A 26,482-nucleotide genomic window follows, 5' to 3' on the forward strand; every position below is an offset into this window, starting at 1 on the left:
AACAGTGTGATCATTTGCACATTTTATGTTCTCCTTAAATTGTTTTGAACTTGAAACTCGAAAGATCATGGAAATGTTACTCCTGATCACTTCCCTTTTAAAAAGATAGAATTTACTGCTTTTTTTTTTTTTCATTCAATGCCAACATTGGAATGGTCCTATTAGAAAAGGAACTTTTCAGCTTTCACATCACTAAACACAGTGGAGATGCAAGAAATCTATGGCTCTTATTGTGACTAGACTGAGTAATGTTATGATAACCTGAATTTTGCAGAGAAACCTTTGAAAATGACCCAAAATAAAATAACAATTATCTCATTCACATTCTTTTCCCATTGTGGCACTAATTTTTTGAAAAATTTTTACCTATCATTCCACTTGTCTCCTCCTGAAAACATTTGCCAGAATCTCCAAGTATCATTAGATGTAATTCAAACCATGGATTGCAATAACCTCTGAAACATGATCTCACACTTGTACAAACCAACAGATGTGTATACACACACACAAAAAGCAGTAGCTTTTTCTGCCCTAAAGCTGCTCCTATGTTTCAGCATCTCTGAAATTAAATAGTTGCTACTACTATTCGATAACCTTCCTAACACACAAATACCTACTATTATTTGGACCAATTATAGGTCATCTCATAATAAACAATGTACTAAATATTATCTTTCACATGAATCAAATCATGTATTCATTTGAGACAGGGTATCATGTAATACTTGTGACTAGGTAGTAACTTTGAAAAATAAATAAATGAAGTTTTTTGAAAACAAAGATGTGGAGAACATAACTACAGATAGCAGTTGACTGCTCCTAGAAGGATCTGGATGAAATGGGAATTGAAAACAGATACACTGCTTTCATACGGCTGTAGTTGTAGTTTTTTAAACACAAATATGCTGAATTTAAATTTTCCTAAGCTCAATACACTAATAACATGACCTCACAAGCCTACAGGTCATAGAGAATATCTGAAATTAGGGTGACAGATATCCTGTTTAAATGAGGTTGGTCTCATTAATCTAAAGTAATCATGCTTGTCCAATCCCTAAAGCTGTTTATTGCTTCCATAAAATCTGGGAATTAGGCCTGAGGATATATATGTTCTGCCCTGGATAAGCACCTTCCTTTAGAGCAGTTTTCTCTGTTTCTGTTCTTGTTTTCCTGTTAACTTGAAATTGGATCCAACCTCCAAAAGTCAGTTTTGCCCTAAGCTTGGAAAGGGAAGACAGAATTAGTAGCAAAAGCCAACAGGTTATATGCAAGGGATAGAATTAAAGAATGAGTTGATGTGGAAAAGGAGAAAGCTCTTTGTCATCTGCTGTTTCCCTCAGGCTCCAGGAAGCTAAAATCAAAAATTGTTAAAGGCGGATAACAACACAAGGGGATCATCCGATAGACAAGGCACGCATGTTGGAAAAACAGTGCTAATCTGTAATGAATAAACTGCAAGAATCTGTCGTGAGCAGATCTAGAAATGGACTTCAAAAACATTGATTTCGGGGCTTCCCTGGGCGCAGTGGTTGAGAGTCCGCCTGCCGATGCAGGGGACACGGGTTCGTGCCCTGGTCCGGGAAGATCCCACATGCTGCGGAGCGGCTGGGCCCGTGAGCCATGGCCGCTGAGCTTGCGCGTCCGGAGCCTGTGCTCCGCAACGGGAGAGGCCACAACAATGAGAGACCCGCCTACCGAAAAAAAAAAACAAAAAAAACACCCACATTGATTTCCAAGTGTCTGGAGGGAATTCCCAGAGACAGCTTTGCAGTGACCAGAGAGCCAAGATTGAAGAAGACACAAACTCCTGGAATAGGAGTGATTTTATGTTTATTTTGGAATAAAATGTTTACAGGGAAAAATTAACCTGAGAATACTGCATAAATGACATTAAACAGGCTAAGAATGAAGACCCTTGCTATATTATTTAGAAATCTAACGGTTACTAGAGAAGATAATCATATGGTTAAAGAAACACGTAACATTTTGAAGTTAGCCAACTAACAGTGATTTGGTTTTCCATGGGGACAGAGAATCTATGAATGTGAGACTGAATGTGGAAATGCTTTTGAAATTTACCTTGAATCACTTACCTTAGGGGGAAAAAAAAAGCAGCTGTTGCAAACCCCTGGGAAAGGGGCATATTTAACATAAATAGGAATATAGGGAGGATTTAGATGAACAGATGTCTCTTGTTTAAATGTTCCATGTGAGGAACTTGGATGTCTCTCAGCCACAGACATGACTGAGTGAGAAGAGGAAGATCACACAATTGCCACAATCGAAGAGGATGGTCAGGAGAAAACAGTGGCAAAGACAAAACCCGTAGATGCAAGAGGGAGAAAACAGTCCATAGAGAACAGTGTTTCGATGATTAACATATACAGATTACCATGTATAAAATAGATGAACAACAAGGACCTACTGTATAGCACAGGGAACTACATTCAATGTCTTGTAAAAAGCTATAATGGAAAAGAATCAGAAAAAGAATATATATATATGTATGTGTATATATATACACACACATATGTATATATAAAACTGAATCACTTTGCTTTACACTGGAAGCTAACATAACATTGTAATTTATATTTCAAAAAATGGTTATTGAAAAAATTTTAAAAATAATAAATATGTAAATAAAATAAAACAGTGTTCTGAGTTGGTTTGGTGGCAGTGAGGGGACTTGTTCCTAGGGAAGCTATGCTCCCTCTGGTAACCATAACTTTCTTTATATGTGCTCTTCCATCTCCTAATTTAAAATGAATCCGTAGCTTTTGGGTGGGGGGGACTTACCTTGTTCTGAGTCCTCAGCTTCCTAATCTGTTTGTGGAGCCCCCATCAGGCTCATCTGTTCTCCCTTGATTACATGTCCATACTTCACACATTCATGTGTGCCCTTTCACATCTAATTTATCAGAAATCCTGTTAGTCCCCTCATATCATTTTTATAAACATTCCATCTGACTGACTCACTTACCCAGTCTCTCCTTTCTAACTTGAAGTATTGAGGATTACGCAGTTAAAATTTTATTTTGTAGGTCAGGGTCAGCAAATTTTTCTTGTAAAAGGTCAGGTAGTAAACATCTGCAGCCTCGCAGGCCTCATGGCCTCTGTCACAGCTTCTCAGCTCTGTCACTGTGGTGTGACATTGTCCAGAGATGGCGCCTAAGCAGGGCTGTGCTCCCAAAACCTTCATTTACAGAAACAGTCGATGGTAGTTTTTGTGGATAGTAGTTTATAGACCTCTCTTGTAGATGAGAATCTTCTATTTTTCTTGAGTAAAATTTCCTTTGAGAGTCTTTTTCTATGGAATTATGGCCTCTCCTTTTCTTACTGTTTTTGAAATATCTTTTCCTGAAATGTAGATAAATGTCTTTAATATGATCATTTTTCGTATACCTTGGAATCTATGACCAACCTGGGTTTGTTCTCTAAGTGGGTTGCCATTTAAGAAGCACAGAGCCATCAAATCGAACTTAAAAGAATTTTCTTTCATTTCATTTCATTTTTTAAAAATTCTCATTTATTCTTTTTCTCTGGAAGGATATTAACAAAGACCCAATCCATAACTTTGAGTGATAAGTTCCTTTCTTCTTTACTCTTCCCCCATTTTCATATACATTACACTCTATTCATCTCTTCTCCACCAAAACCTATCCCAAATCCCCCCACCCCTGCAAGCTCAACTCACAAAATTTTCATTTTTTACCCTGTCACCTCTTTGTTCTTCCCTTTTCCTCCTTCCTCCATTCAGAAGTCAAAGAACTAGAGCAAAGAGGGAGGATCTAGGCTACTGGAGGCCAGGTCAAAACCCATGAACATTCCTGATTGTTTTTTTATCCTGTCAAATATTACCTTTATGATTTTCATGATCATTATTAGCTTAAGTATCAATATATTTCAATTACTTGTAAAACACACACACTTACACACAGTACCCAGAAAGAGTATCATGGTAAGCAGCCTCAGAAGCCATTCTACCTTCAACCCCTTTAGAGAGTGCATCTCTTCATTAAAGACTGGAAGCTGGCAGGGAGGGGAAAGGGAGAGACTCCAGCTACCGCTTCTCTGATACACATTCACCGGCCAGCACCTTCTGGAAGCCTTGGCCATCTCACGCTAAGACAAAGCAGGCAACCAAACACAAAAGGCTCACAGGACCACACTGCCACCACCCTGTAGCCACCTTCTGAGCATCATTGGACAGCTGGAGCGGGTAAGGCCAAGAGCCTGTCCATTGCTCTCTCCAAGCAATGTTCATAAAGGCAGGCTGCCTGCAGGAGGTGGGATGCCCAGAAGCGAAGGAGGCAGCTACCAGCAGAGGGGGTGGCTATAAGAGTGCATCGAGAGGGAAGATCTTTGTGGAGATGCGGAGGCCTGAACTGAAGTTGGGGCAGTGGTAGTTCTTTCTATAGGTAGGAAATTTTAAGAAAGAAGTCTTTGCAGCCGTGGCGTTGGCTTGCAATGGGCAGTCTTCCCCAGGGGTCAGGAATAGCTTTGTGTAGATGCATTGTCTGGTGTCAGCTGAATGCAGCAAAACTGGGGCCGATTGTGTTAATAGTTGAGGGTCAAGAGGTTTGGGGCCTTAAAATAGGAGACTAGCAAAATGGGAAGGAAGCTTAGTGATCATCTAGTAATCCAATCACCTTCTTTTACACGTAGGGGGAACTCAAACCTTGAGAGGAAAAGGGATTTCCCCCAAAGTTACCTACCCAGTTAGTCTGCACAGAGACAAAGAATACGGATCTTACCATCAAGTGTGTTTTCCTCCGGATTGCTCTTCATGATTAGAAATATTAACTTGGTGTGGAATGCAATAGGATCCTTGAGTTATTCTGTGAAGATGGGTAACAGGAAAGGGTAGTGAGCCATCTTGCTTTAGAAGTTCAGCTAGAACTTTGTTTCATAAAGGGGTTTCTCCAAACCTCCTGGAAGATGTCTCCATGTTTGCTTCACATGCACAGACTTCTCTCTCTGGGAGTAAGGATCAGCCAGCAACCCAGGTGATTCTGATTTGCTTATTTTCCCCACTTGAGAATCACCAGAGCTAGGCGCCGATGGTTCTTAACCATGCCACACATTAGCAGCTCTTGTGGAACTTCTGAATTTTTCAATAATACTCCTGCCCAGATTCTACTCTTCAAAACTCTTATTTAATTGGTTTGCAGTAGTGCCCATCCATCTATATTTTAAGCATCTCATGTCTCCTAATATGTAGCCAGGTTTGAGAAATAGGAGACCAAAAGAAGCCTGAACGTTTTGGCCTGGGTTGGGATAATAGCACACAAGTGGAGGGGTAAGAATAGCAGTTTGGAGAGATGTTACTGAGGATGAATTAGACCAGAAGAGGGCCATTGCTCAACAGGAGAGGAGGAAAGCAGGGCAACAGGCTGGGAGGCCTATTTGGGAGAGTAATGAGGCTCATATAGACTCAGGTGGAAGCACTCTGCAAGCCTGATTAAACAAAGACGTCAGGGCTTCCAAGGAAACTGTGAGGACAGATCTACCGGCTCTGAGCTGAAGTATATTTGGTTTCCTCAGCAAGAAGGAACGGCAAAGGACAGGTGACTCAGAAGGAAGTTTTCTGAATTGGCAGGTAAAGAAAAGATAATAATGGGGCAGTTCTAGAAGTGGGAGTGTGTTTTACTGTCAGAAATTCTAAGGCCTTTGTCCATCAGATAACAAGTTCAAACGTCTCCTGTAAAATGAATAATGGAATCTTGGGACCAAAGGGCCTTGGAGATCATCAGAGCCAGCCTTGTCACTTCACAGGGGAGGCACTGGAATCCCAGAGAGGGTCAGGGACTTGCCTAAGATCACCAGGAAGCCGGGGCTCTGACCTCTGTCTGTTCTGGTAGAGTCAGCACAGTGTAATGGTTAATAGCACAGCCTGCTGGGTTTGCTGCCCTCACCAAGTGTGTATCTTTGGGGAAGTTACTTGTGCTCTTTGTACCTCAGTTCCCTTATCTATAAAAATGAAGATTATGAGAGTCTACTTTATCATAGGTTGTTGGATAGATAATAAGAGTTGATATCCATAAATTTAGAACATTTAGAACAACGCATAGCATGTAGTCTGTGTTCTATGATAGTAATTATAATTGTTACACTGTACTGTTTTATTCAAGTGATAAAAAGCCATCTTAGTGAACAAGACTGTGATAATACCTTGCCTATTCAAGGATACAGATTTGGAGAAAATGCAGATTTATCAAGGTATTCTATTTTTGTTAACAACTCCAAAGGGATAGATTTCAGGTGAATTCCAAAGCTGTGTGTTCTCATGTGCGGTTTTGTTAAAGTGCAGATTCCTGGGCCTCATTCCAGGCCATCTGAAACAGAATCTCTTGGAGGCAGGGACAGGAACTCTGTATTTTCCAAATGTGGACCAGGTGATTCTTTTGAATGTTAAAGTGTGACACCTACTGCCCCTTGCTGGGGAAGTGGAATAACCTCCCATGGTCAGGATCCAAGGCCTTCCCTCTCCATGAGAGATAGGTGCTATTCTCTTTTCACTGTGACAGATATGGAAATTGAGGCTCAGGGAGGCTGAATAACTTGCCTAAAGTGACTGACTTTGTAAATAACAGACTAGAGACTCTGAGGCCAGATCTTAAGACCCCAGAGTTGTCATCTTCCCAGTTATCATGTGATCTTGAGGAAGTAAAGTACCACTAGGCTTCAGTTTTCTTATCTATAAAATGGGGTGATACTGGTATCTACATCACAGATGTTGTGAAAAATGAATGCACGCCAGGCACGTTGCAGAGTACCTTGCCCATAGAAGGAATCAAATATTAACTGTTATTTCTGCTATAGATGTTGGCATTGTTATTTTTACTCCAACTTCCCAAATATTTCCTTCAATAAGCACTTGCTTGACACCCCCTTGGTACCAGATACTCTGCTAGACTGTGAAGTCACAAAAGCCAGAAACTGAAATGAGATTCCTATCTCAAAGAACCAACCACTCAGTAGAAACTGTAAAGAAGAGACTATACTGTAAGAAAAGATGTGATCCTGATCAGAAAGAAACGATGAAGTGCTGTAATGATTTAGCAAAAACAAAACTTATCTACCAGGCTCTCTTAGAAAATACGTCATTCTGGGTGGGTGAGTGTTTTAGATAAATCCTTTAAAGAGCATTTTCTTTTTCTTTTTATACTGGAATATAGATATTTCTGAAAATAAGACATACTTACTTTGCTGTCCTTCTAAACCAAGAATAGTGTGTACCATGAACACTGTTGATGACTCAAGGGTACCATTGGAAACTTCATTCATTGGGTTGTATCATTACACCAAAGTCCTCAGGGGCTTCTGGGGTGTACCTGTCTCTTTGTTCCTGTTTTTGGTTTTAATTTTTTTTCTCTTTTATTGTTACAAAACATCCAATTCCTTCCTTACAGAGGTTATTGTGATCTATCAGAAAGAATAAAACTTCAGAGTTAATCCAACCGGTATTTGTATGCTAACCATGCTAGTCTGCATGAACTAAGGCCATTCATTCATTCATCAAATGTTTATAAATGCCCTATTATGTCAGGAATTGTTATTTATAGGGATACAAAGATATATTCATGTAAGTTTTTGCTCTTGAGAGGCTATAATGTGGAAGTTTCTTAACCATTTATAGCTATAATTTCCTCACATCTCTCAAGTAGAGCTAAGGCAATAGCCAACATTGAAATGTCAGGAATTTGGGGGTGTGGTAGGAGAGGGGTACAAAATACCTATATTAGTACGGTAATGGCTTTTTTCTTAAAAGCAAAAATCTTCTTCAGATTTCTTTCAGTTCATGAAAACAGACACTAATGTAGCTCTTTAGTGAGAGCGAAGCGACATAACAGGAACTTTCAGAAAGCAGGGGATGCTCTTTGCTTTATGCCAGTTCGACTTATGAAAGGTTTCATAGGGATGAGGTACTTTCAGAAAGCAGGGGAAACCTGTATTTCCAGGTGCAGTTCTAGGTCCTGGGATGCAGCAGTGAACAAGGCAATCTGCTCCCACTGACTTTGCATTCTGATGGAGGACTGACAATAGTCCAATAAATACATAATACAGTTGCAGATAAGTGATCTAAAAAATATATAGAAGAAGTGTGTAGAGAATGAAGCATTTTCTTGTGTTCATTTATTTGTCTAAATTCAATCCAGTACATTCCTCAATCCTAAGAAAACGCCTCTGATTTCCATTTCCCCATAGTCCTTCCAGAATTCTGTGCTCATATGTCTGAGCCATGGATGTTACATGAACTTCCCATCTGGACTTCACATTAGTGCAAAACCATAACATATCCAAAACCTGATGTCATGGTTATTGCATCTATTCAAATATCTCCTAAATTCTAATTTGGGGGCAGTTTATAGGTAAATGCCTGTGTGTAAGCATGCATGTGTCTATATTTGCATGCTATAATGTTAAAAATGATATTATAAGTAAGGTGGACTCAAGTCTCCCTTATCATGATCTTCTACCAGATGCCAGATTTCAGGTTGAGTTGATCAGAGTATTAAGTGATAAATTTATTATAGGAGAGTGATGCATGACAATAACATTTTTTTAAGTTCATGGATTTAGAGAGACAGCTCAGATGGTGAAAAATTTTAAAGGTACACTTTCTTTCTGCAGAGCATTGCAGTGGGATCCAGGAAGGCTGGGGCTTAGCACTAAGGCCCTATGGACTTCCTGTGGGACTATCAATAAAATCCCCATGAGTCCTCATTTATAAAGTATACATGATGAGAAGTAAAGTCCTTTCCTATTCTGTTGTTGTTGTTGTTGTAAGAACCAGGAGATTAAAAAGATCGTTCTTGACTTCCACTTCCTCACTTGTTAGTTGGGGCGATACCATTTCAACATGAGTAAATTACAATAGAATGGACTAAGGACAAAAATACTTAAAGTGCGCCAAATTGAGGAAATGAACTTAAACAAAAAACAACAAAAAGTGCAGTTCTATGAATCCATTTGGGTTGCTATAACAAAATACCACCAACTGGGTGGCTTATTAACGACAGAAATTTATTCCTCACAGTTCTGGAAGCTGGGAAGTCCAAGATCAAGGCACCAGCAGATTCAGTGTCTGATGAGGTCTCACTTCCTAGATCATAGATGGCTGTCGTGCCTCTGAAAATTAACATGGTGAAAGGGGCAGGAGAAGTCTCTTGAAGCCCCTTTTATAAGAATACTCATCCCATTCATGACGACTCTACCATCATTACCTAATCACCTCTCAATGACCCCACCTCCAAATACAATCACATTGGGGATTAAGTTTCAACATATGAATTTTGGGATGGACACAGACATTCAGTCTATTTCAGTAGCCTTATGAGCTGAGTTTTGTACTGGGTGTTGGCAAATGTAAATAATAAAGCTTGGGGGAATATAGTGGAGTATAAGAGGTTGTAATTTGAAAAGGCTCCTGGCTGAAAACTAACATGTAGAATACAGCTGGATGAATGATTTGCCAAAGGGGTTCAGCCCAAAGGAATAAAGGATATGAGGGACAAGGTCTGATTGGGTTTTGTTCAGGGCACAAAAATGAGAGATTATAAATTCTGAGTTAGGGAAATGTAACCTGATGAAAATGCTGTTTGTCTAGACAGATGATCATACATAGGTTAGGAGAGAATTCGGACAAAAGAAATGAAGGCAGGAAGAAGGTTCAGTGGGAATTGGGAGTGTGAGAGAAGGGGGCTATAAGTCAGAGAAATCTTACCTGCTTAGGACAAAGAGTGGGGCACAAAATATGAATCTTAAAGGATATGGTTCTTAAGAGAGGAAGAATTCACCTCAGAATTAAAAACTGGTGATTGACACTAGATATACAGACTTTGATGAGAGAATTTGGGGCCTGGGGTGCTCAGTAAAGAATTCTAAGAAAAACGAGCTGTGGGCAATCAGGTCTTCAGACAGGTAGCGATGAGAAGAGAAAAGTCTTCTGAAGATGAAAGGGTGGTTAATTAACTATGGTAGAAAGGAGAAGAAATGAATGTTGAAAAATACAAAAGAGAGTTTCTTAAGAATTAAGTTTATCGGTTCAGTAATATGATATAAAAAGGAATTCCTTGGTTATGTTACTTTGTTGTTTAAATTGTGACAAATCAAAAATGTTAAGGCATAAGATATGCTCTAAAAGCAATTTACCCATTGAATTTTTTTTGTTAGTTTTTTTTCCTTTTTTTCTTAATTGATCTACAATATTGTGTTTCAGGTGTACTGCAAAATGATTCAGATATATATATAGTATATTCTTTTTCAGAGTCTTTTCATTTATAGAATAATCCAAGATATTGAGTAGAGTTCTCTGTGCTATACAGGAGGTCCTTGTTGGTTATCTGTTTTATATTTAGTAGTGTGTATATGTTAATCCCGAGCTCCTAAATTACCCCCCTCCCCACTTTCTCCTTACTCATTTAAATTTTGTTGGCAAAAGTGAAGCTGGGATATAGGTTTGACTTTGGGGTGAATAGATGAGGAAGAGACCAATCATTTTTCAACATGAAGCTGAAAAGAAAAGATTTCCACCCAACAAAAAAAAGTTCTTAATGGGCCTGATTTAGATTATGTGAGTGACTTCCTGAAGGTGGATTCATCTCAAGTATTTGAATAAATTTACTCCTCCAGGGCTCTTGGGCACTGCTGGGTACAATAAAGAGGCGGTTTACTAAAAGACATCTGGGTGTTCTTCAGCATCCTTAAAATTAAGCATGACAATTAATAATGATAATGATAATAATAGCAGAGTAAACTGAAACTATGGGAATGTTTCTGAACAAAAAATATAAAAGAAATTGTGTGATTTAGAATGCTGTTGAGGCCAACCAGAAGACTTGCTCTGGAAAAGATCCAGAGAGGTTGGTAATACAAACACGTAAGACATAATTTGATGGGTTGATCGATTGGATGGATGGATGGAAGTAAGGTTGGAAGAAAGAATGAGAAGCCATGTTCAGAGGTTTTTTTAAATTAATTTTTATTGGAGTATAGTTGATTTACAATGTTGTGTTAGCTTCTGCTGTACAGCAAAGTGAATCAGTTATACATAGATATATCTCCACTCTTTTTTAGATTCTTTTGCCATATAGGTCATTACAGAGTATGGAGTAGAGTTTCCTGGGCTATACAGTAGGTTCTTATTAGTTATCTATTTTATATGTAGTAGTGTGTATATGTCAATCCCAATCTCCCAATGTATCTCTCCTCCCCCTTTCCCCATGTTCAGAGTTTTTAACAACATTTATCTGAGAACTGGGGACATTCCCAGAGTATCTGAGTACTCTAGTCCCGATGGTAGGCAACAGAGACCTCAGCTGTCTTTTCTTACACTACATTTGTCAGCTACTCCTGGCAAGATGGAAAATCTGCAGAAAGGCCGGATATTCTCTAATATCACTCACGGATTAGTACTAATTTTCCCACACCATTTCTTACTTATTTTGAGTGCCAAGGATAATTATTGTGATGAAACAGAATTAGTAGGCTATTTTGTTCTCTTATAGAAAAGAAACATTCTAACTGTGAAAAAACCTTCATATTGTGAATGAAAATTAGAAGTCATATATGTAATTTATTTAAGAATGAGCTTTAAAGTTATACAATCCTAAATTTAAATTCCAGCTCTATCACTAGCTGAGAGACCTTGAACAACTTCCTTATCCTCTCTGAGCCTAAAGATGGTCATATGTAAACTGGAAGAGCAGGGCCTATGAAGTGAAATCCTGGCACAACCAATGGTAGTTCTTTCCTGCTAGTCACCAAGCAAGTAGAGCACAAGCCAAAATGAATGACCTAGTCTGGCTTTCCTGTCCTTGGGAAGGCCGTAGTCCAGTGGGAAATTAGGAGTTGGAGCACAAAAGGTAAAAATTAGACAAACATTGAAGGTGTTTTATTTCCAACACTAAACTATGAAAAACTTTCAAAAAAGTAACGTCTCATTCATTCCCTACATAATAGATACTCAATATATATATTGTTGAATCATTTGCACATAAACCTTTACTTGAGATACAGTATTAAAGAAGGGCAGCAACAGATTTTACAGAAAATTTTATTATTTTTTAAAAATCTGAGCAATTTCACTACATTATTTTTTTAAATGTATTTCAGGAACAGAGATAATGGTAAAATAATTAGGAAGTGGTCAGTTTTGAGTATTTGTTATCTTTGTTTTTCTAAATTATTTAAGTTTAATATTTTGTAATAAATAATAATAATAATTGTGTTTAACAACTAACTAGGAAAATTCCAGAAAATTTAGCAGTCTGCTTTCATTAGCCAATACTCCAGCACAACAGTGGATCCTAGGGTAAGTTCTTCAGGTCTAGACCTCAGTTTCCTTATGAAATAAGAGAGCAAGACTAGACAGACTCTGAGATCACAGCCAACATTGACATTCTATGAGGTCCTCAAAGATTTAAACTCATGTGTGACCCCATCTTCCCACCTGTGAGAGCAGTTGTTGAGGCGGCCCCTCCAGGTCTGTTCTCATGGAGATTTCTGGTGCCAGATTCTCTCTCTAGCAGAACAGCTGACACCCAGTCAAGGGGACCTTTGAGTCAGGAAATCTAGGAACAGCCCATGTTCTTCTCATCTGCATCACTACTAACTGCTGTTTTATTTCATTAAGTGAATTAGGGGATGTTTGTCTAGAATCAAGTATATTTCCTAGTTTTATAACTTTAAGTTTGGATGATCTAAAGGGAACTAAGGAGGCTTTAAATATTCAGAACAATTAATGGGAACTGCTGCAAGAAGCTGAGTTGGGTAATTCAGGGTGAGAATTAACATCTGATACATAAATTTATTCTTATTGGACTGTGAATAAAGACCGATGTTGAGTATAATATAGCAGAATGAACTGATTTCTTTTCAGATTTCAGCTTTTCCATATATTATATAAATACATATAATATATGATGTATTTATTATATATATATGTATTTTCATATATATATGAAAAACTGAGCTGGATGGTCTTTGAGATCTATTCATTCTAAAATCCATCTATAACACTAAGGTTGTTTTGAACTTTGAAATTTTAGAGATTTGGAGACTTTTCAGGAGAGCTGAAAGAACCTAAATGTTAGACAGACTCCAGTGATGACTTTTAGGTAAGAACAGGAAAAGTGAGAGGGAATACAGGCTGTTATCAGATACCCCTTGGTGTTTTCAGGTCATTTCTACACAGTAGGACCTTTCTTCCTTCCTTCTTTCCTTCCTTCCTTCCTTCCTTCCTCCCTCCCTCCCTCCCTCCCTCCCTCCTTCTTTTCCAGGAAAAACAAGCTGAAAAGAAAAAAAAAAGACTTAAGGCTTGCTGTCTTTGGGTGTGACTTTTTTTTTAAACATCTTTATTGGAGTATAATTGCTTTACAATGGTGTGTTAGTTTCTGCTTTATAACAAAGTGAATCAGCTATACATATACATATATCCCCATATTTCCTCCCTCTTGCGTCTCCCTCCCACCCTCCCTATCCCACCCCTCTAGGTGGTCACAAAGCACCTAGCGGATCTCCCTGTGCTATGCAGCTGGTTTAATGAAACCACTTGAACAGTGATTGGTCTATGAGTGAATTGATACTGAGATTCACCCAAAGGCAAAATGTTGGAAGATAGGTAGGAGTTTACCTCATTCTTCCTGCCCTATGACACCAACAGATCACTTTCCTTCCTTTCTCTTAAAAATGATTTACATATTTATTCAGAAATGGAAATCAATAATGGGTTTGCAAAGAAGAGACCTTGAAGATCCTCAAGCCTAGACCACTGATTTGTTTTTTTTAACAGAACCCTTTCTTCAAATGAAATCTTGCTCAGAGCGCTAATACACCTAAGACAGGCAAAAGACAGACTTCATGGTGTTAAGGAGAGAGGAGATCTACCAGTATGGCCATGTCTTTACATCTGGTGAATACACTGAGGCACCTAGGGTTTCATGAAACACAATTTGATAACCACCAGCCTATCCCACAGCCCACCCCCATCTTTTGTTATAAAGCCCTCTTGATGCCTGAGGCCTGGGGCAGGAAGTTGCCCAGTTTAATGTAGCAAGCCTGAGACAAAGGTGATCTAGGAGAAACTGAGAGGTGATGGGGGCATTGTTTTGGTCCAAGGACACAGATAACAGGATGAAAGGTTTGAACTGGATTGAAATGAGGGATAATTCTGGTTTAATGTAATTACTTCTGTGTGACACTTTTGCAACTTTAACAGACTTTTCAAATACACTATTTAATTAGCTCAATTCAGTAAGTATTGCCTGGATACAAATTATATAGTATTTGACCTAATAGAACCAATGTATTGATTGTGTAAATGTGAAAATGTATAATACATTTTCTTTAAGTAAACCTTTCAAGTAAGGCTTTCAACCACCCTGTGAAGGAAGCATAGTTGAAAAAAGTAAGGTACAAAAACGTTAAATAACTTGGGAATGGCCTCATAGAATGCCAACGGTAACCTGAGATTTGAATCCAAGTCTGTCTCACTCCAAAACCCATGTTCCTTCCACTCTAACCTCAAGGAACTATCAAACTGCAAGAAATGCAAAGATGGGAGATATAGGCTTAGCCCTGAATTACTTAAAATCCTCTATAGTAATTGTAACACAAGCAAAAAGCTAGCATTGACTAGATCCAACAAGAGGCCAAGAAAATTTAAAGAAACAAGATTATATTTCAAATAAGCAACCAGGAAATATGTTGTGCGCAGGAGAGCACTGAGGATTGGGTAGGCATTTGAAAGGCAGTGGAGTAGAGATGATGATCCTTATGTCACATTCAAGGAAACTGAAGCTCACAGAGCTGAGGGGCATTTCCAAGGTGTTGGAGCTGGTTAATGGTGACATCAGAGATACAGGGAAGGTCTTTTAGAAGTCAAAGAGAAACTAGAGGGAAAATATGAAACAAAGAAATAGCAGAGTAAGCACAAAAAGAAACCAGAACTTCCATGTAGAAATAGTGAAAGAAGTAGAAACACTAAGTGACTATGGAGCCAACAGTATTTTTCTCTCTTTTGCTTTAGAGGAAAGTGACAGTGTCTACTTCCATCTAAGATCCTTCTTTCTTTTTGAATACTGCCTGTTACTTAATAACTGCCTGTTACTTAAGATCTAGGTTATGTTAACTGTCAATCTCTTAGAAACTACACCTATGTTTCTGCCAACTTTAAGAAAAAATTCTCCTTTTTTGTATTGAATGTCACATACTGAACATCACTGTTACTGAGAATCTACTTCATGTTGCTGAGTTCACCTTCTAGTGCTCACCTGGCTGTCAGGCTACCAGTCATAGTGTTAAGGTCTTTGGATATTAGGGACATGCTTATGGGTCCATGTACATGACAATCCATATGACAGTTTGTTTACTTTTTGGAGTTTGAATAATTCATATATTTGTTCACCTCCGTTTTTGTCACTGGTTAGGAATTGTTTTTACTTTTATTCTCCCCACTTCCTTCTCCTATTTTATTTGAAGAAAAATTTTAATGTAAATCAAACATATTCAAAAGTACCATCTATGGGAGAAATCTTCTTAACTGTCAGTCAGTATTAGATCTATTAAATTTTATTTCCTTTCTACTCACTAGTTGGGAGTGTATAAACCAAGTCTGGGTTCCAACTCCAAAAAAAGAAACAAAGAAAATTAATTTACCCTTTCAATTTAAAGATATTGGATTTTCAGGTGCTTTTCTAATTATAGACAGATTTTCTAGATGTGCCCATCAGGGACATCATAAACTCTGATAGCCCACTCTTGTTTCCAATTCTACAAGGCAAACCTTCTCATTCCTCATTGCACCTGCTCTGCAAAGGTCATTGTATTCACTCTCATGGATTTATTTTCACCCTATGATGAAGATTTCTGTTTCTAAACTTCTAGCCCATTTCTCTCCCCAGAGTTTAAAGTTTATTCAACTGTCTGCTTCACTTTTTGTATATCCCATTGGTCCTTCAAACTTAACATGCTAAGATGGATCTCATCATCGCTCCTTTCTTTCCAAGCTGGATCTTCCAACTGTGTTTACTGATTTAGTTAGTGGAATCATCAACCACTCAGTCCAAGAAAGCTGGAAACTTGAAGTCATCCTTGACTCTACTCTTCCTTCTTCTTCTGTCAGTAACATAAACAATATCTGACAACCTTTTCACTAATAATTAAAATTTTCTCCATCTTTTCCATCCCCACTTCTATCATCCTATTGTCTTACCTGGACTTGTGCAACAACCTCCTAAATAACTTTGCCCATAAACCAATAAGCTATAAATCCTTCCTCTATACAACTTCTGGATTTATCAATGTAAGACATATCCTATTTCAATCTAATGCTTCAAATCCTTTAATACTCTAAGGATGGATACACTAACCTACATATGTGATAAAAAATTATATACAAATAAATACACACACACACAGACACACACATAGTAAAGTACAATAAAACTGGGAATTTCTGAAAAAGATCAGTAGATTATATCAATGTTAATATTCTGGTTCTGATATTATATGATAGTTTTGCAAGCTATTATATGATAGTTTTGCAAGATGTTACTTCCCATTGGGGAAAACTGGATAACTGGGACATGGATTATCTCTATATTTTTTATTACAACTGCATGTGAATCTACAATTATTTCTAAATAGAAAGTTCATTTAAAATATCTTACAAAAAACTCTTCAATACTCACTAGGCGTATTGAAATATTTAAGCTTTTTAAAAAACATATCACATAAATTTCTACTTCCCTCTCCAGCTTTATCTCCTGGCATTCTCTGCCCCAAATTTTTACACTGTGCTAACAGTACCATAAACTGATCACTCTGCACCATTAGTCCTTATCTGGCCTGACTGATTTCTTCTCATCATTTAGGGCTCTTTCCTTGATCCATCAGATGAGATGATATATTTCATCATTGTGCTTTTATAATATTATGCACACTTTTAATACGTTTAGTAGGGATTTGTTTTCCTGCTTTACCTTCTCTACCAGGACCTTCTAGAAGGTGACATAGTCTTATTCACTTTTTATCTCCAGTGCCCATTGTCTTCTTGGCAAATAATAGATGTTCTCTATATATCTGACTTTAGTAAATGAATGTGCATCTCCATATAGCTTAAAAATCATCAACAATAAATCCAATGCTATTATCTTCTATTATGTAACTTGACCAGATCATTCATTTGCAAATTTAAGGTGATTGACTATCCTATTACACTGTTTATTTAACTCTCTATAATAATAACAGTAATGATTAAGAGCTTAGCTAATTTCATCCTGGAGTAAAATTAGTCTACTGATAATCACAGTGAATCACATCCTAAGATGAGATGTGCACATAAAATGCAGATTTGGAGAAGGCGTCTCCTGAGAAAGCTCGTGTTTTCTTTCACAGGTACAGGGAGCAAGGTTAATTTTTTATTTTAAGTAAAGGCAAACTTGAGGATCCTACAACAAAATGAAACAAACAGAAATACTTTCATTTGCAATCTATTCAGATGTTCGCTTATCCCTTGGTCTGACGTGAAAGTTTTGAACTGTATACTCCGGTTTTGAACTGTATACTCCGTTTAAAAACCACCCCCACACACATTAAGATATGTACCAGGTGATTAAAAAAAAAAAACTGGATCTAGAGGTTTGAGTTTATTGTCCCTGGGCCTGATGCTAAGATGGTAGTTATGAGGGGGGTGATTATGCTGAGGGTGAAATTTTTTTTTATCTTGTTTTTTGTTATTATTCACACATTAATATTGTTAATAGTGATAACAACACCATTATCTACACAACACTTTTACAGTTTACAAACTAAGTTTATAGACATTATATCTCTTCTGTATCTGAGGGTGAAATTTAAGTTTTCTGAACTCATTTTCATTTTCTGATTTTACTTTTTACCCGCTGGAGGCTGAATGGTCAGATAATCAGTTGAGACATTTATGAAACGGATTTAATAATAGGTCAGACTCGCTGTCAGACTTAATGAGGGAATGTTTATTTTCTTTTTGAAATCGGCAGAACGTAGATGGATAGTGGAGGTGCAGAGTGTAGCAACATTATTATTTAAGAATGAAGAGCTTTGATAGAAGACTTGATTGCCTGATTTTATGGCAAAATGGGATCCTTGCCACTGCCTAAAGAAACACTGGTCGTGTAACTTGTAAAATTTACTGTGTATCCCTGCATGATTTTGAAGATTCACTTGATTTTTTTGATTGACTATACTTTAATTTTAATATACAGTATCCTAAGTACAGAAACTATAATCCTAGTTTCATTTTTATCCTTTTAAGGTTCGTAGAAACCCCAGCCCATTTCTCTTGGAAAGAAAGTTATTACCGATCCACTATGTCCCAGAGCACACAGACAAGTGAATTCCTCAGTCCAGAGGTTTTCCAGCACATCTGGGATTTTCTGGAACAGTAAGTATCAGATAAGCAAAAAACTGTTGAACTATTATAAACAGGTAACTGTGGATGGTCGAAGTATTGCTTACTAGGGCATGTTTCTAGAATCAATAAAAATCAGTTAATGTTGGGAAAAAAAATATTCCCTGCAATAGTATCTCTGTGTTCAAAATTCAGTGGAGATTTATTCAGTTTCCAGCACCAAAAGATCATTATTGTTCTAAGGTGGTATAATTTTGGAGGATCAGAAGCCTCTCCTACCTAACCCAAAATAACTTCCCCAATGACTCTCTGATACTCAAATTTGTTCCTTTGGCTTAAAGACTCTCATTTACTGTTACGTTGCAAATACCCTCTGAGAAAGTAAAACACTAAATTTTGTTGGTCTGTATGCCTTGCTAGGAAAAGATCTCCTTCTTCAGGTTTGGAGATGTGAGTAAATTAAGGGAAAGATGAAACAATTCAGAGCATTGGGGACCCCCAAGGTTAGGGTATGTCCCTGATACTTTCCTTCTATTCTGTGTTCCACCTAGCAGTTCTTTGATGAGGGCAAGGATCATGACTCCCATTTTACAAATAGGGCTTAGATTTGGAATGCCAGAGATTTCACATCTGGTAATTGGTTGAGCCAGGATTCAATCCTAGGGTTTTTGACTCCAGTCAACAAGCCTTGCCAACTTTAAAGCAAATAGAGCTCATTGTTACCGACTGAATGAGTGTGTTTTAGTCCCTTTCCACACTTAACACACTTTTGTTTTCCTTTATGGTAGGCCCATCTGTTCAGTTCAGCCCATTGACTTGAACTTTGTGGATGAACCATCAGAAAATGGTGCAACAAACAAGATCGAGATTAGCATGGACTGTATTCGCATGCAGGACTCAGACCTCAGTGACCCCATGTGGGTGAGTGGCATGGGCTTCCCCTTTAAATCTGTGGGCCATGCGATCCACATCTCTGTTATACCTGTCTCTTTCATGGGACATGAAAAGGCAGGTGGCTCTGTATGGGCAAGGCCATTGGAAAGCTAGTCAACGTGGTTAGCAGAAAAATAATTAGGAGCTGTGGGATCTGGGTCTGCTTCAACTTTTCATGATGCATACGTTTCCACTGGTATGGGGAAGGGGGTTGGAGATAATTCCTTGCATTCTTTTTTTTTTTTTTAATGTCGGTTCATTGGTTTATTTATTTATTTATGGCTGTGTTGGGTCTTTGTTTCTGTGCGAGGGCTTTCTCCAGTTGTGGCAAGCGGGGACCACTCTTCATCGCGGTGCACGGGCCTCTCACTATCGTGGCCTCTCTTGTTGCGGAGCACAGGCTCCAGACGCGCAGGCTCAGTAGTTGTGGCTCACGAGCCTAGTTGCTCCGCGGCATGTGGGATCTTCCCAGACCAGGGCTCGAACCCGTGTCCCCTGCATCGGCAGGCAGATCCTCAACCACTGCGCCACCAGGGAAGCCCTCCTTCCATTCTTTATCTAAATTGCTCTTCATGTCTATCCCAACTTAGAGCAGATGGTGCCAGCCCAATGTTTTACAGTGGGTGGAGACAGTCAGAACCAAAGCCAAGATCTGAATTGTATACAAAGTACTTTCCACTATGGCAAACTGACTCTCTCATAGAATTATCCTTCTTTAATGACAGGAGATGAGGTAAATTGTACGCAAACACACAAATTCAAGTAATGGAGTAAGAGGAAAGAAGCTAACTAATATATAAAATAGGCTCTTTTTCTGGCTTTACCACTGAGTCCCTCATGACCTTAGACCTCAGTTTTTCCTCTATAAAGTGGCAAAATCTTACATGCATACACCTCCCAGGCAGCTAAGGAGTGTACGGGTTAAGGATAGTAAAACATTTTTCTGAGGCGTTTAGATGAAATTTCTTGTATTTGTGCAGTCCATCATGCTAACCGGTGGGTTTTCTTTTCTTTTTTTTAATCATTCATTCACCACACAAGCCCTCCTGCGTTTTCTATAAAAAAACAAAAATTTGTAGAAAAATGGAAACGAAAGGAGCTAGAAAGAGGGTGGGGTGTCAGAGTGTCTGCTGATGTGATTAAAGAGAGCACTTTATAAAGTGGTATGACTTTCTTTTGTGGGGGGAGGGGGTGGTCACCAAATTACTTTATTTGAAAGATGGTACAGATGAAAGATGTTTTGGTGTGCCTTGCCTCTCTGGTCTGATGTAAGATTTTCCTGGAATTCTCACTATATACTCTTTAATATAGATTGTACTTTTTAATACTGGGAGAAGGGGAAGTGGGGGAAGAGGACAGGACACAACCAAAAATAGAAATTGCAACTTTTCAAATACACTGATATTTTGTCACCAAATTGATAAGTGAAAAATACATTTCTTCATTGGCCCCTTCCATCTTAATATGGATACGAGTCTCAATTATCCTTGAGCTAGTAGAAGGAAACTGACAGATAAATCCAAGGGGCAGGTAATGCAAGCCCTTGGAATGTGTGATAATTAAATATAAATATTTATAAATATATAAATTCTGATTTGACAGTGACTTAGAAATTAAGATATCCCCAATTCATTTAATAATATCACCTCCTAAGCTTACAGGTTTTCCTAGGCTGGTGCTACCTATCTTTTTATATTCTCTCCAAGCAGGGATTTTCTGTTTCTCATAAAAGCAAACCAAGTTATTTAGTTTAAAATGCAGAATCAAGACTTTTTATTTACAGTTCTTCTTATTATTGTCTTTTCACATACTGAAACATGTGGTTTCTTAATGTTCCATGTTGTTTCTTCTTTCCTTGAGAACATCTCATTTTTTTTCTCCTATCTAGCCAATCCCTATCCATCCCTCAACACCAAGCTTGCCTTACCTTCTCTAGAAAAAGATTCCATATCACTGTTCTCTACCAGTCTAAATTAGAGACTATTCCTCTGAAGAAACCTAGGTATATTTTTAATCATATTACTTATGTCACAATATTATAGTTGTTTCTTTCTCTATCTCTAAAGGGGACAGGGACCATATTTTGTCATGCCCAGTATTTGTTACCATGTTTGGCCCATAGTAGGACCTCAGGAATTTTTTTAAATTAATTAATTTTTTATTTATTTATTTATTTTGGCTGCACTGGGTCTTCGTTGCAGCTTGCGGGCTCTTCGTTGTGGCTCACAGGCTTTTCTAGTTGTGGCACATGGGCTCTAGAACACATGGGCTCAGTAGTTGCAGCACACGGGCTTAGTTGTGGTATGTGGGATCTTAGTTCCCTGACCAGGGACTGAACCCAGACCCCCTGTATTGGGAACGCAAAGTCTTAACCACTGGACCACCAAGGAAGTCCAGGAATTTGAAGTCATAAGAAATGAGACTTGTCTAAAAAGTCAAAATGTTCTCTTTAAAACAGTCCTATTCAAAAGAATTTTTTTTTCAACAGTGGAAATGTCCTATATTCCTATTGTTCAACACAGTAGCCACTAGCCACATGGCTCCTTTGGACATCTGAAATGTGGCTAGTGCAAATGAGGGACTTAACTGTAACTTTAGTTAATTTAAAGTTACATTGTTTCATGTGGCTAGTTGGTAGTTTATTGGGTAGCACAGCTCTCGAATATCACCAATCAGGGGACCATTCTCTGCTTCAACATTCACAGCAGCAAAACTTCCTGTCCTGTCCTCCTCGTGTATTCCTTCCCTTTTGATTATAGTGGGTCAGTATAAAAAGTGTTATGCTTTTTCTTTACCTCCATTGTTTCCCCGGTTCTGCTTGAAAGTACCCTGATTTGCCATTTGAGTTCTAAAACTTCAGTCATTTAAAGTTCATTTTGGTGCTTTTACAAAATAGCTAAAGGAATCTTTGGAGAAAACCTAGTGGAGTATCTGAGAAAGTGTCAGCTAAGTTATACAATGATCTTAGAAGAGGGTAAGAATGAAGGAGAGAAAGCCAAGAAAATTCATAGATATAATTGCTCTTGTGATAAGTATCTTGGTTAGCTAAGAATGCACTGCCTTGTGGTTTTTTAGGTTATTATTATTTAAGAAATATTTAAGACGATTATTCATAGGTATTCAAAATTTTTTCCTGAGCATCAGCTATGAATATATACACTTGATGTTGATTCTTTTGGAATTGATTTTTACTTATGCTCATAAGAGCAGTGGCCTGATTGGAACTGAGAGTATTCAATTTGAAATTGATCTAAATTTTCCTCTCGGATGTCTGAATTACAAATTTTTGAAGCTACGGCTTTCTTAGGCTTCATTATTGGATGTTGATTAACACGTGTGATATTTTATTTAATCTTTCCCGGAACTTTGTGAGGTAGCACTTATTATCCTTTTTTTATAAATTAGTAAATTAAAAAGGGGGTTAAAAAACTTTTCTAGGATGACATATGTAGTCAGCAGCAGTGTCAGTATTTTGTCCACCTTACGGGGCACAATCTTTTCTCTTCTCAATCTTTCTCTAAGGTATTGTATTTGAGAGGAACTTGACCTCTATTTCTTCTTGAGTACCTCTTTTTCTATGAAAAACACAGAGGTTTATCTGTGTGAGTAAACCTCCGTGCCTCCGTCATGAGAGAGTCACCACATCTTTCCCTCCTCTGGAGAGGCACAGGACACCACTGCTAACTAGGAATGATGGAACAGAGTTCTACCATCACTTACTAGCAACTTGGAACTTGAAATTGTATGTCAGTTTGAGGGTAACAAGAAATCAGGAAATAAAAGCAGGATAGAAATATTTGCAAGGAGCAAGGGATTGAAGTGATTCAGGAAAAGCTGGAAAACAAAATGAAATGGGGTTTTGCCAGTAGGGGAAACAAAATACGTCACTTGGGAACAACTGCATTGAAAGGAGTGTACAAGTGGAGTGAGACTGAACTTAAAAAATAAACTTGCCTGTCTGTGACTGGTCTGTTTTCATTACCATAGAACTGAGACATTGCTGTTAAAGTATAGTTCTATATGAATCCTGGGTTTTCCCTTGTCTTAGGACCATTCCAACATCCTCATAGATGTCCATGTGAGGAGGCCACATGGGTGAGACTAGATAACAATGATAGTGCTAAGCAACAGGAATGGCAAAACAGTGGACTAGCTCAGGGTGTAATAACTGGTGTTCTGGTTTGGAAAATAAGAACTAGGAACCTCTGAGATTCCTAAGTCCTTCTAAACTGAGAGCTGCTGCAACTGGTATGAGGCTCTTTTCTTCCATTACTTGGTAGCATATTTTCACTTTTCTGTGTATAGGTTAATAGCTAAATAGTTCCAAATCTCTGCACATAAATTACCTTCCTCTTGCATATAATAAAAAAAATTTGGGATCCCTGCCAAGCATTCTTTCACTATGCAAGAAATATGAATCTGTGGACTTGAAATGACTTGTCAGATTATTAAGGACAAAAATCTTAAAATTGAGAATGTCATCCCATTTTTATTGATTTTTGAAACAACCTTCACCTTAAGGACTAGTCATGAAGTGGAGTCCTAATGTTTTGCTCTGATTATGAACACAGGGAGTATGAATTGCAAGGAATGTGTGTGCCCCCATCATTAGGATGATTTTAGTGTCACTGAAGAATAAACTACATTGGATTAGCAAATGGAGGTGAACAAGATTTCTCAAAAAATGTTACAATTTAGGCTATGTTTCCAAGATCCTTACTGTTTCTTGATTCTGCGGTCTAATGTATTACTTTATATCTCAGCTTTGCCTTATTTATAAGCTGTCTAAGCATGCCTGTCATGTCCTTAAGAGGCGGACGATGATATTAACACTTAAATGTTTTCCTGGAATGATGGATGGAAACTATATAACGCTTACTTTTGTATTTCTTTATTCTTTGTACTTTGAAGGAAGCCCTATTTAGTTGAATTGGGTTTTTCCCTAGGGATTTTCGTGGTAATTATCTAAAACCATCCATTTTTGTAAATTATTATTGTAGCATCCAGTTATAAATGAAGGGTCTTCACCTGTACATACCAAAAAACAGTGTTTTTGTATTTGGAAAGACTTAGGTCACAGCACCTAGCATAATACCCTGTATCTTCTATGACCTAAGATTATATAAGATTTCAAGTAGACTGTATAGACGAGACCTAGTCACAGGCATTTCTTTAGAATTTACTTTCCTGTATGCTATGTTCTTTGTGATACAGATGAACAAATCATGGTCTCTAGCCTTGAGAAGACCATAATATAGCAGCAAGTCAAGTGTGTATAAAATTACTTTTGAAAAGTACTCAAATGTATGTATTTTTTTAAGGCACATAAAAAAGAAATGGTTTATTGTACCTGAGTAAAACTGGCAATATGTTACAGAGCAGGTGCTTTTCATTTAGGCTTTGAAATATGAGTCAAATTGATCAAAAAGAGGAAAGCAAAGAGTAGTTCAAGTTTAGGTAACCATTATGAAAGTAATTTATTTAAAAAACTATAATGTGAAGCTCACAAGTTTTAAAAGATAAGACTGAAAATTTTGGGTAAGGGGAAATGTATATAGAAAAGAAAGACAGAATATAAATTTAAAAAATTATAACGCATGACAAAGGTTTAATTGCCCAAATAAACTAAACACTTAAAAACTGGGAATTCCCTGGCAATCCAGTGGTTAGGACTCCATGTTTCCACTGCAGGGGGCGTGGGTTCAATTCCTCGTCAGGGAACTAAGATCCTGCAAGCTGCTCAGCCCAGCCAAAAAAAATAAAATAATAAGAGAAAGATGAATCTCCCCCTTTGGCAAAGAGTATAAGTAATTCACAGATGTTTAACATATATAAAATGTTCAACTTCTCTAATAATAAAAAATTGTGAATTGAAACAATAAGATTATTTATCATCTATTTGATCAGCAAAGATTTAAATTATTTATAATATCCAGTACTGGTGAGAGTGTTGGGAAACAGTCAACCTTTTTACTTCTGGTAGGAGTATAAATTGGTATATTTGGTGGGCAGTTTGCCCATTCTCATTTATTTAATGTTAAATGTACTTACCCTTTGGTCTATAAGTGCCCTTCTTAGAAGTCTTTTCCACAAAACCAAAATATATAAATAAGTATATGTACGAACACACACACACAAACATATACAGAAGTGAAGGCTTCATTGCAGCATTGTTTATAATATCCAAAATGATATGACCAGATAGAATTCTATAGACTTTAAAGTTTGGGGGGACTTCTCTGGTGGTCCAATGGTTAAGACTCCTCACTTCCACTGCTGGGGTCTTGAGTTCCATCCCTGGTCAGAGAACTAATATCCCACATGCTGTGCAGCATGGTCAAAAAAAGTTTCTGGACTGTGATAAAGAGGAAACTACAGTTTAAAGCAAATGAAGGTTAAGCCCACCATTGAGAGATGGTGTTAGTAATTATGACGTGTAGTCTTTTTCATCTCGGCAACGCTATTGTTCATGAACCTCAGTGTGATTTCTGTATTTGTGCTTTATGTGAGGCATCCTTTATATTCTGATAAAGATTATGTAGAATTGGTATTATTTCTTGTTAAATGTTTGGTTGACTTTGGCTAGTGAAACCATCTGGGCCTGAATATTTCTTTCTGGGGAGTTCTTTAATTATAAATTTAGTGTCTATAATAGTTACAGGACTATTGAGATGATCTATCCAATCTTGGGTAAGTTTTCATAAATTGTGGGTTTTGGGGAACTGGTTAAATTTATCAAAGTTTTTAAATTTATGTATGTCAAATTGTTTGGTGTAGTCCCTTATTACCCTTTTAATGTCTGTGGGATCTGTAATATCCTCCTGTTTCATTTCTAATATTGGTAACTTGTGTCCTCTGTTTCTCTGTCGGTCTTGCTAGAGATTTATCAGTTGCATCGATCTTTCAAAGAACCAGTTCAGCTTTTGAATTTTACAGTTATTTTGTATTGTCTTTCTGTTTTTATCTTCATTATTTCTGGTCTTATTTTATTTCCTTTCTTCTGCTTCTTTGGGTTTATTTTGCTCGTCTTTTTTAAGTTGTTTCAATTGAGTGTTTATATTACTGAGTTGAGATCTTTCTTCTCTTCTAATGTTAGTATTTACATTTATAAAATTTCCATTAAACACTGCTTTAGCTGCATCCCATAAATTT

At 37.6% G+C, this 26,482-nt stretch overlaps 1 protein-coding gene across 2 annotated transcripts in view; it reads left to right on the forward strand.

The window, feature by feature from the left end:
• TP63 (tumor protein p63) overlaps positions 1 to 26,482 on the forward strand; it is a 267,957-nt gene that overhangs the window by 59,705 nt on the left and 181,770 nt on the right. For both annotated transcript variants that reach the window (XM_060150266.1, XM_060150268.1), the window contains exons 2-3: positions 18,302 to 18,430; positions 19,186 to 19,318. In XM_060150266.1, coding sequence (XP_060006249.1) covers positions 18,302 to 18,430; positions 19,186 to 19,318 — 262 coding nt within the window. The remainder of the gene's footprint in view (positions 1 to 18,301; positions 18,431 to 19,185; positions 19,319 to 26,482) is intronic.

The sequence above is a fragment of the Lagenorhynchus albirostris genome, chromosome 5 (genome assembly GCF_949774975.1).
Source record: "Lagenorhynchus albirostris chromosome 5, mLagAlb1.1, whole genome shotgun sequence".
NCBI lineage: Eukaryota > Metazoa > Chordata > Mammalia > Artiodactyla > Delphinidae > Lagenorhynchus > Lagenorhynchus albirostris.